The sequence below is a fragment of the Plecotus auritus genome (assembly GCF_963455305.1).
Source record: "Plecotus auritus genome assembly, chromosome: 6".
Classification (NCBI taxonomy): domain Eukaryota; kingdom Metazoa; phylum Chordata; class Mammalia; order Chiroptera; family Vespertilionidae; genus Plecotus; species Plecotus auritus.
The window spans coordinates 93,738,146-93,749,066 of record NC_137773.1 but is presented as its reverse complement, the minus strand read 5'-3'; the positions used below and the strand labels follow the sequence as shown (position 1 = coordinate 93,749,066).

The 10,921-nt window shown below is 51.1% G+C and overlaps 2 protein-coding genes across 3 annotated transcripts; one reads left to right on the top strand and one right to left on the bottom strand.

Moving 5' to 3' along the window:
• The first annotated feature begins 1,364 nt into the window (after nt 1-1,364).
• Nucleotides 1,365-7,177, top strand: RAD23A (RAD23 homolog A, nucleotide excision repair protein). 2 transcript variants are annotated; one of them, XM_080675711.1, is made up of 9 exons: nt 1,365-1,725; nt 3,084-3,245; nt 3,414-3,595; nt 3,735-3,790; nt 3,925-4,052; nt 4,304-4,382; nt 4,507-4,640; nt 6,193-6,357; nt 6,439-7,177. In XM_080675711.1, the coding sequence occupies exons 1-9, from the start codon at nt 1,654-1,656 to the stop codon at nt 6,550-6,552; spliced, it is 1,092 nt and encodes a 363-aa protein (XP_080531837.1). In that variant the 5' UTR covers nt 1,365-1,653; the 3' UTR covers nt 6,553-7,177. The 2 variants fall into 2 exon arrangements, with proteins under 2 accessions (XP_080531837.1, XP_080531836.1); XM_080675710.1 differs by having other exon boundaries at nt 1,510-1,725; nt 6,193-7,170.
• A 460-nt stretch (nt 7,178-7,637) lies between these two features.
• Nucleotides 7,638-10,914, bottom strand: GADD45GIP1 (GADD45G interacting protein 1). The gene is made up of 2 exons (XM_080675712.1): nt 9,206-10,914; nt 7,638-8,004 (listed from the first exon to the last, which is right to left on the bottom strand). Exons 1-2 carry the CDS (start codon nt 9,553-9,555, stop codon nt 7,686-7,688), a joined length of 669 nt encoding a protein of 222 aa, XP_080531838.1. The 5' UTR covers nt 9,556-10,914; the 3' UTR covers nt 7,638-7,685.
• Nucleotides 10,915-10,921: the final 7 nt, after the last annotated feature.

Below are 10,921 nucleotides of genomic sequence, written 5' to 3'. Positions count from 1 at the left end.
CTCCTGTGTCTCCTTCTGGGAGAAGACAGACATCAGGGAACTGAAGGGTGGCCTTTTCTTAGTGGGTGACTTCAATAAGGTTAGTTTTTCAGCCACTAAAACAGCAGAATGTCCCATAAAGTTACCAAGGGTCTTTGTTTATCCCCACAAGGTAGTTGGGAAAGGAGCACTGGGAGAAGGGGGACTAAGTGCCATTACAAATACTGCAGGTATTAACTCACAACTCACTGAGTCCTTGCACCAAACTGGTGAATTTTTATTTTAGTACCAGTTCAGTTTGATGAGGAGACCAGTACAGAATATAAGAGGTGGGGCAGGGATTTAAACCCACACCTTACACCATCTATATTAACAACTTTATGTACTTTTTACCTATCATGGAGCAAGACTACATAGAGCAATTGGATAGTGATAAAAGTTATTCCTGTTACAATCACAGTTCAGAGGGAGGTATTCAGTGGGCAAGTTGGGGTTTAAACTTCTTGAAGAGTCCTGGGCTGCTTTGTGGAAGCTTCTAGGCTCAGGTTGCGTAGTAAAGGGAGAAGCTGCAGGACCCGGTTACAGTTGGGCAGTGAGTAAGGTTGGGTGACTGCCTGGTTCCAGGCTTGGGTGAGTGCTTGGATGGGAACCATGAGAAGAGCAGGTTCAAAGGGAAGTAATAAACTGGGAGATAAACGCAGCCTCACTTCCATCCAGTCCCTATAACACCCAACCCTTCATCTTTGCTCTTTGGGTTGGCCTCCAAGTTTCCTTCCTGTGTCCTGGGGCTGAGCCCCAGTCCTTTGGGAAGCCTCCAGGATTGGTATGTCCAGGGCAAGTTTATGGAGAGACTTGTATTCAATGTAGGGGGCTTTGAAAGTTAACATCTTCCTTAAATACTTTTGGGGTCAGACTGGGGATAGTGGGGTGAGCAAAGTAGTTGGGAAAGGAGCAGTAGACGTGGGAGACCCAAAAACTTGAAAGTATAGGGGCATTACAAAAAATTCAGCTCTCAGGAATGAATGAATGAGGCCACAAAATGGCTCTGCTTCCACAGCCAAATGCATTTTTATTTTTTATTTTCACTTGTTTAATTGGTGACCTTTCAAGTATCCTTTCCTGTCTTAAGTTACACTTTCAGGGCCTGACAGGGTTCCTGTCAGGGTGGCCAAACCAGAATAAAACTCAATTGGAAAGTCCAAAAATGAAGACTTATCAATGGAGAAATACAAGTATCTATAACAAGTTCATGAACATTTTTGTTCAATGTCATAAACTCCTAAGGGTGAAAGTAGGGACGCTGGAGCCATTTTGTGGCTGCATGACGTCACTGCTAACGGTCATGGCGTCACTCGCACGAAGCCACGTGACAGGCCTGCTCGCTTAGCCGGGAACATCCATCTCTCCAGCATCGCAGAATTAATGTGCGCATGCCTGGCCCGAGGGGGCCTCTCATACGCATGCCCAAGAAAGCCCAAGGTGGGAGGGGGGGGCTGGGGAGATGAGAAGGGGAAGAGAGCGCGCGCGCGCGGGTCACGTGCTCTGATTGTCGGCGCGCGCAGCACCTGCCCCGGAAGCGGTCGGCAAGCGGTGCGGCTGGGCACTAAGATGGCGGCGGCGTGAGTTGCATGTTGTGTGAGGGTCCCGGGGACGCCGCGTCGCTCGGGCCCCGCCATGGCCGTCACGATCACGCTCAAGACGCTGCAGCAGCAGACTTTTAAGATCCGCATGGAGCCTGACGAGACGGTGCGAGCCAGGCTGGAGCCTGGGATGGGAGTGACGGGTTCAGAGGGTGGTATGGGGGCGGGGAGGCATAGATCCCGGCGGGAGGGCAGGGAGGATGGCGCGGTCCGGGCCCGGTTCACTCCTCCCAACCTGCTTGACTTTCCCGGACCATTCTGCCCCCCTTCCCCTAATGGTCTCCCGCCTAGCCTCTGGTGGCTGGGGCGGCGCTCACAGTCCTGTCTCCGGACCAGGCTCCACCCCCGGGGCGCCTGCCAGGCCCCGGGTCCAATGTCAGCGCTCTCGCGGGGCGCGGGAGACTGGCTCGGATGCCCGGCTGGGCTGCGCTCCCCGAGACGGGGGCTCTGAGTTCTCAGCTTTGTAGGCGTCTCCTCGGGACGTTGGTGGCCGAATCTGAGAGTAGCGGCCAGTAGATGCCCACTGATGACGGCAACTATGATGATAATGATTATAAGTGGTCTGAGTTTCAGTGGTCCTTATTTGTTGGCCGTTAGTTCTTTGCTAGTCGCTGAGTTTTTACTGTTAATATCTTACTAAATCTGCAAAACAGGCCTGTCATTTGGGGACTCTTGACTCCTCACTTTACAGATCCAGAAACCTAGAGTAAAGGAACTTGGCCATAGTTTCATACAGCGAGTAATGGCAGAGCTAGGTAGGATTCAAATTCGGTTCTGCCTTATGTCAGAGCCCACAGTCTAAGCATTATTCTGCTTTTTTAGCTGAAAAGGGAATTTAGGACTCAACAAACATATGGACTGTTTATGTATTTGGCACTTTTTGCACAACTACCCCATGAAGGAGACATTGACATCCACTTTTTGCAGAAAAGGAAACACACAGTTTTGTTTTTTTACCTGCTCAACTCTTTGACTTTGTGAGAAATTACTTAATCTCTCTGTGCCTCCATTTTCTGAAATATGAAATGAGGGTATAATTATTGTGAGGCTCTAAAAATGTGGCACATATACATTTATGATAGCCCTATTAACTTATGCTCTCAGTAAGAACTGAGTACTGTCTGCAGTGTGGAATGAGGAACCCTCTTAACTCCCCAAATTGTTTTGCTTTTCATCATCTGAAATACATACTTTTTCCTCTTTCCCACATAAGTGTCATCTCTATGAGAACAGGGACTTGTGTTTTGTTTCCTGCTGTGTCTTCAGTGTCTGAAACAGCACCTGGCACATTATAAGTGTTCTGTAAATACTCTGTTGAATGTTGGAATGATCTAATAACTCAAATCTAACATGCTTGACTATGAAGCTTAGCTTCTCTGTCATCAAGGCTTTCAGCCTCTTCTCCCCAAGCTAGAAGAAAAGAGAGAATCTTGCGATTTGCAATGACTGCATTCCTTCCTACAGGTGAAGGTGCTAAAGGAGAAGATAGAAGCTGAAAAGGGTCGTGATGCCTTTCCTGTGGCTGGACAGAAACTCATCTATGCTGGCAAGATCCTGAGTGATGATGTCCCCATCAGGGACTATCGCATAGATGAGAAGAACTTTGTGGTTGTCATGGTGACCAAGGTGGGTGAAATATGCTAGTTGTGAGGATTACATGGATTAGCTGGGGAGCTGGCTAGAGCCTGTGTGCCCATGAGAGATTAGCTGTGAATAGGGTGGGGCCTGGATGTGGCTGGATGTTCAGGCTTGATAGGGATACTGATGCCTGCTCCCTTTTTCTGGGTATGACAGGCCAAAAACAGCTCAGGCACCTCAGTACCCCCAGAGGCCTCATCCACTGCTGCCCCTGAGTCCTCCACATCCTTCCCGCTGGCCCCTGCCTCAGGCATGTCCCATACCCCACCTACCGTCAGAGAGGACAGGAGTCCATCGGAGGAATCAGTCCCCACGGCATCCCCGGAGTCTGTGTCAGGGTAAGGCAGGGAGCAGCAGCCCCAATTTGGGCCCTGTCCTCCCAGCACATTCCATTGCCCACATCTGTGGTCTTACGCACACAGGGGGAGGGCAGACCTCCAGAAGCCAGGGTCCGATTTCTCTCTCTTGAATTTGCAGCTCTGTTCCTTCTTCAGGTAGCAGCGGGAGAGAGGAAGACGCAGCCTCCACGCTAGGTGGGTGGGCAGTCCCTGGGGGCAGAAGTGACTGGGTGTTCCAGCCATCAGTTGGGTCTTGTGTGGGTTCAGTAGGGTCTGGGAGCTCTCCTTCCCTTTCCCTGGTGACCCAGACCTCACTGCTCCCTCCACAGTGACTGGCTCTGAATATGAGACGATGCTGACGGAGATCATGTCCATGGGCTATGAGCGGGAACGGGTCGTGGCCGCCCTGAGAGCCAGCTACAACAACCCCCACCGAGCCGTGGAGTATCTACTCACGGTGAGGTGGGGGTACAGCCTCCTGGGGAGGCTTCTATGGAGTACATGGGCTTCAGTGCCTTGATGGGTGGTCAGGGAGGCAAAACCTGCCCCCAAAAGCCTTTGGGTTGTGGTTCCAGCCAGGAAAGGCTTTCTACAAAAGGCTGGACATGAGTGGATGGGTGGGCCTCACCTGTCTCCTGCCAGGGCTGAGCGTGCAGGAGGGAGGCAGCGGGTGTTCTGTGCTTTAGAACTAAATAGGACCCCTGACAGGGAATTCCTGGGAGTCCCGAGCCAGAACATGGTTCTGTCCAGGAGAGCCAAGTGTCTGAGCAGTCGGCCACAGAACCAGGTGAGTGACTTGGGAGGTGTGCATGTGGGGTGTCTGCTGTCAAGGCATCAGACTTCTCCCTCCCCAACCCCCATGCTTCTGGGAGCCCAGCCTGGGGTCTGACTACATGCCTCCCTCCTGCCAGCCGGAGAGAACCCCCTGGAGTTCCTGCGGGACCAGCCCCAGTTCCAGAATATGCGGCAGGTGATTCAGCAGAACCCAGCGCTGCTGCCTGCCCTGCTTCAGCAGCTGGGCCAGGAAAACCCACAGCTTCTGCAGGTGCGGCCCTGGGGGCTCAGAGGGAGCCAGTGTGGCCAACACCTCTCCTCTCGGTGGGAACCAAAGCCCGAAAGAATGAGCCTGGTCCAGTACCTTTGTAGGCATTCCTCTCTATACTTGGAAAATTGGACTAACAGCAGTCCCCTGGTGCTCCCTTTGACCTATGTTTTATATAATCCTCCCAATCACCATGTGAGGGTGTGGGTACTGTCATCATTGTCCTTATGGAACAAGACCCCAGAGGCTTGGAGTAGCGGGCAGCTGGTGGAGTGTCTGCCTCCAGCTTCTGGCTCTTGAGCTCTGTCTTCTGGGTCTTGTGACTCTGACTATGTCTCAGCTGCACATACAGCTGGTGCTTCATACATGTCATGTCAGTAGGGTTTCATTGCAGCACCCAGGACCACTGCCCTAGTTGGCTCTGGGTCCTCCATGAATGCCTGCCTCTCCCAGTTCAGGACCAGTCGTCTGCTGCTTCTCTCCCCACTTCTGTCTTCTTATGCTGATTCCTCCTGTTCACCTCCTCCAGCTGCTGGAGAGCCCAGGCTGCACACCTGTTCTTTATCTGCACTCAGTCCTCCCCATGCATCCTCCTGGGGCCTTGGGTCTGTGGTGACCCCCAAATCTGTGTAATCAGGTCAGACCTCTGGATGCCATGCTTTTCCATGGCTGACTTAATGCCTCCATGAAAGTGCTTTCCAGATGTCTTAAGTTTTCAGAACAGACCCTCTTCCCATCCCTTTCTGTCCCCACACGGACCAGCCTGGTGGGATTGTCTGTCACCTGGCATGTCTGCTCTACTTCCAGAACATCTCAGTCAGTCCAGCCTTTTACTCTAGCTCTGTGGCTGATACTTCACCTCTTGCCTAGTGGCCAGGCCTGTTTCTGCACAGCCCATTCTCCATTAGGAACCAGAGTCTTGAAAAAGCACTTTCTTCATTCAAATGAAAATTGTCATACGTACATAAAAGTTGACAGTTTTATCAGAACCCCCAGCCAGATAGGCAACATCCAGAGGAATTAATGTTTTTAAAAGGTACACAGATTTACCCATCACCACTGTGGTGTCCCATTACACTAGAAGGCCATAGAAGAAAGCAGGTCTGGTCCCTGCTTTCCTCTCTAATCTCATTTTCTGTTCTTCCCTCTCCTCTTATTTACTTGGTTTAACCAAATGGATCTTGTTTCTGGGACTTGTCAAATGCATCCCCACCCTTTGGCCTTTGCACTTGCAACATGCTCTACCTGGAGGAAACTTCCTTCATTCCTGGCCCAAAATGTCTTTCCTAGCCCAGTGTCTGCCCTACTGTATGCCAAGCCCAGTATTTACATTGTAAATAATTATCCATTTATTTGCTTGTTTATGGCCTATCCCACCACCCTGGAACATCAGCTCCACCAGGGCAGGGTCTGTTCACCACTGTTGCTATTTGGCTAGAATAGGGACCTTCAACATACTTTACTAAGTGAATGAAAAACAAGGGCTATGATAATACACTTGGGGAGGTGGGCCAACGGCCTTGGGTCATCATCCCCTGCCCTCTGTCACTCACAGCAAATCAGCCGGCACCAGGAGCAGTTCATCCAGATGCTGAACGAGCCCCCTGGGGAGCTGGCGGACATCTCTGACATTGAGGGTGAGGTGGGTGCCATAGGCGAGGAGGCCCCACAGATGAACTACATCCAGGTGACGCCACAGGAGAAGGAAGCTATAGAGAGGGTAAGAGGCCTGGCTGAGGGGCTCCCCTACTGGTGGGCAGGTCCCCTCAACCCCTGCTCATACCTGCCCATCTTCCCACAGTTGAAGGCCTTGGGCTTCCCAGAGAGCCTGGTGATCCAGGCCTACTTCGCCTGTGAAAAAAACGAGAACTTGGCTGCCAACTTCCTCCTGAGTCAGAACTTTGATGATGAGTGATGCCAGGAAGCCAGGCTGCCTACTGCCCCACCCTACCCCCAAATCTACAAACGTTTTATAAAAGAAAAAAAATATATATATATTCATGTTTATTTAAGAAGTGGAAAAAAGTAAAAAAATCTTTTAAAAAAAAACACAACCACCCAACTTCCCAGCCTCCTGAAATGGCTCCTATTCCCATCTTAGCCTGAGACGACCTGGGCTAGACAGCTGTCCCCCCATCCCCTGCCTTAGCTCAGCCTGCTCCTGCTCCAAGGAGCTGGCAGGACGGGGGGTGACAGATGGGCCCCTCTTGGCCTCTGTCCCAGCTCCCTGCAGCCAGATGGAGAAGCGGCTGCTTGCTTCCCCATCCCCCAAAGAGCCCCTAAGACCACCTCACCCTGGAAGGGTGAGGGGAAGCTGGAGCCCCAAACTTTGATGCTGTTGGAATGGCCCAAATCTTCCCATCTGGGGTGAGCACATTCTGGCCTTGGCCTCCAGCCTGCATCACTTCAATGGGAGGAAGCGGCCAGGCTTCTGTCTGGGGAAGGGGTAACATCAGAGCTGTTCTGGAGGTCAAGGCCACCCCAGAACAGAACCCTGTGTCTGCTAAAGGTTTTGAAGTGAATAAAGTTTTAAAAGCCCATCTGTGGTCTGTGCCTGCTGGGGCTTCCCACTCCAGCTTGTCTGGCTCTGCGGGTTAGTTGGGCACAGGCAATTTGGGAATGCCAAGAAGGGACAGAGAGGCCTGTCAGCTTGTGCAGATTGGGGCTCCCAGTGTATCCTCCCTCAGAAGCTGTCTCATTCCCTGCTGTGGGCCCCAGTCCCATCTTGGTCTTGAAGGGCTTGTTTCTTTCTACCCCCACCCCCCATCATCACCAGTCTATTTTGGCTAAACTCCCCCCCTGGTAATTACTGGAGATTAATGTTGGTAAACAGAAGCCTTCTCCTCTGCCATCTGCTCCTACATTATTTCCTCATTGCATCCCCTGTTCTCTCCTCCTGAAACATGGTCTAGAGTCCCCCAGTGAGCAGTGCCAGGGAAGGATGGGGGATTCCCTGGCCTCAGATATTGGGGAGGAGTTCATTGAGAGAGGACACAGCTCTCCAAGAGTGAGGCTGCTGGGCAGCAGGTTTTATTGAGAAAGAAAAGCTCAGGAGCTGGGTGCCATGGAGGCTGCTGGGTCCTGGTCTGCAGTGGCAGCCATTGCAGCAGTTCTTGCCTCCTTCTTCTGTCTTTGTTTTTCCTCCTTGAGGCGTTTGCGCTGCTGCTTCTCCAGGTCCTGCAGCAGCTCCTGGAAACGGGTACTCCTTGGGTCCACGTGGTAGCCCAGGCGCTCCTGGGCTTCAGCCTGCAGCCGGGCTCGCCGCTCCTTGTCTGCCTTCTCCTTCTCCCTGCGCTCCTGCTGCTGCCGCCGCCAGTTCTCAATCATCTGTGGCATCTTGGCCATGCTCTCTGCAATGAGCTGCTCCCTGTAGGGGAAGGAGGGTGGGAGGTGAGGAAAGTGACACTGAACCAGAGAAGCACACATCTACCTATATCCCACCCTCCAGTCTGCCCACATCTTGCTTCCCAACTCCTCCATGGAGTTGAAAAACTGGGAAGGTTTATCTTGGCCATTATCTAGTGAACAGGCAGTAGAGATTAATTTATGACCCAGAACATGAGAGGGCCAAGCCCCAATAACCCCCAGGAGCAGACCCCAAATTAACATTTCACCGAGCTGTCTAGTGAGCCATCTGTGTCACACACCATGCCGGGCCATTCCCAGGGACATCACTGACCACCTACTGTAAACCAGGCCCAGTTCTAGGCAAAGAGTAAAGACAAGAAATGGATTGGACCTTTCCATCCAATCCTGAGTGTGTAGGTGCCAGTTATAGTCCCATTTTAAGGATTAGAAATGTGAGGCAGGAAGAACTAAAGCCTCATGATGGTTATTTAGCTGGGGTGGGGCAGAGATAGGAGAGAGGTTCCCATCCTATATCCATTGTTCACTGCCTGGTGACTCCATCTCCTAGGCCTCAGTTTCCTCATTTCTAAAACGAGGGTGGTCCCCCCTTCCTCTTAGAGCTGTTGTGCAAATAAGAACATTAAACACTGAGAACACAAATGGCCTGCTCCACCTTGCCTGCTTTGGCTGGCTCCTCACTCCAGAAAGTGGCGCAACCCTCATGCCCCTGGTCTTGCCTCCATACTTTAGTTGTCTAATCCTTTAGACCTACTTAAGAATCCGACCTTTGCTCTTGATTCCAGACCTCATTACTTTCCAATGACAGCCTGGCTGTTCCTGAACGCACGTTCCTACCTCAGGGCCTTAGCTGTTCCCTCTACCCAGAACATTTCCTTGTGTGGTCATTCAGATCTTTGCTTAAACATCAGGTGTAAGTCCCAAACCAAAGCCGCCCTCCGACTGCACTCTTCACCAAATTTTATCTTCCTAATAGCTCTGTTGCCATCTGAAATGTTTTGTTCCCTGCTGTGTCGTCCTCCACACCTGGGACAGGCCTTGCACACAGTAGGCGCTTGAACAGTTACTCAGAAGTCTGCTTTGCAGCACGTAAATCTACAGCAACACAAGGCCCGCGATAAGGGCCCGTTGGGGTACAATTCACGCATTGGGCCGTGAAGGGCGCGACCCGCAGCCACGCACGCACGCACGCACGTACGCACCTGGCCTTACGCTTCTCCTCCTCGGCCTGCTGCTGCACCCGCAGTGACTCTTGCATGGCTGCCAGGCTCGGGTACCACTCGCTCTCCTCAGCCTCCAGCTCGCGCAGCTGTTCCTGCGACGGCCACAGCGAACCGGGGTCCACCCCGGAGGCTGCGCCGTGCCGCGCGAACTGCTTGGCCGCGTAGCGCGGTCCCAGCTGCCATGGCGGAGTCAGTAGATCATCCGGATCTGGCCACCAGGGCCCAGGCGAGCGGCGCGGGGGCGGAGGCGCCCGGTAGGTACGGAACCCTGGGCCCAGTGTTGTAGCCAGCCCGAGCAGGCTGCGTGACCGCCGCACGGGCGCCGCCATCTTGGCTGTGTGGGGTCCTCGCTGGCCGGCGGGCTGGCCACAGTGCTGCCTGAGCACAAGATCACAGGGGGCCTGATGGAAGGAGTGTTCTTGTTTGTTCAGGACAGTGGGAAAAGAGGTGTAAAAATTTTTTATACATCTTCAAGTCTAATTTAAATGCTATTTTAGCAATTACTTATTAAGATGGTATTTAAATTTTATATATTTAAAATAGAACTTAAATTATTTCCACAGAAGTAATTTTTATTACTATTTGTGTAATATTTTAAAATATGTTTTTATTTCAGAGGAAGGATAGGGAGAGAGAGATAGAAACATCAATGATGAGAGAGAGAAAATCACTGATTGATTGACTGCCTCCTGCATGCCCCCCTTCCCCCTCCCCACACACTGGAGATGGAGCTGCAACCTGGCATGTGCCCTGACTGGGAATACAATGATGACCTGGTTCATAGGTCAAGGCTCAAATACTGAGCAACACCAGTTGGGCTGGAGACATTTTGGTAATAGCAATTAAGACTGATGTGAGGTGGTCTGTGCACTCCCCAGTGCTGTGCATTCAGTGAATCCCAAGGAACAGCTCAGGGAACCAAGGAATATGGAAGATGGGTGACCTCTTCCAGCACCATGGTTTGTTTCTTTTTACTTATTTATAGGCTCGTTTTGTTTTTAAAAAATCTTTATTGTTGAAAGTATTACATATGTCCTTTTTTCCCCCATTGACCCCCTCCAGCCCACCTCCACCCCCCACCCCCCACCTCAGGCCTTCCCCACCCTATTGTCTATGTCCATGGTAAAGGTTCATTTTAAAAATATATATTTTTATTGATTTCAGAGAGGAAGGGAGAGGGAGAGAGAGATAGAAACATCAGTAATGAGAGAGAATCATTGATAAGCTGCCTCCTATTGGGGATTGAGGCTGTAACCAGGTCATGTGCCCTGAGGAGGAATCAAACCTGACCTCCTGGTTCATAGGTTGATGCTCAACTACTGAGCCATATTGATTGGACCCAATCACTATTTTTGAAAGAAGATTTTAGCCTTAAAAAGGAAGGAAATTTTGACATGCTACAATATGGATGAACCTGGAAAACCTTATGCTAAGTGAAATAAGCCAGTCTCAAAAGGACATGTGTTGTATTATTCCATTCATAGGAGGTCCCTAGAGGAGTTAGAGTTATGATGGGTGCCAGGGGCTGGGGAGGAGGATGGGGAGTTAGTGTTTAACAGAGTTTTAGTTTGGGAAGATGACAAAGTTCTGGAGATGGATGGTGGTGATGGTTGCAAAACATTGTGAATTAATGTGCTTAATGCCACTTAAAAATGGTTAAAATGGTAAATATATGTTATATATATTTTATTACCA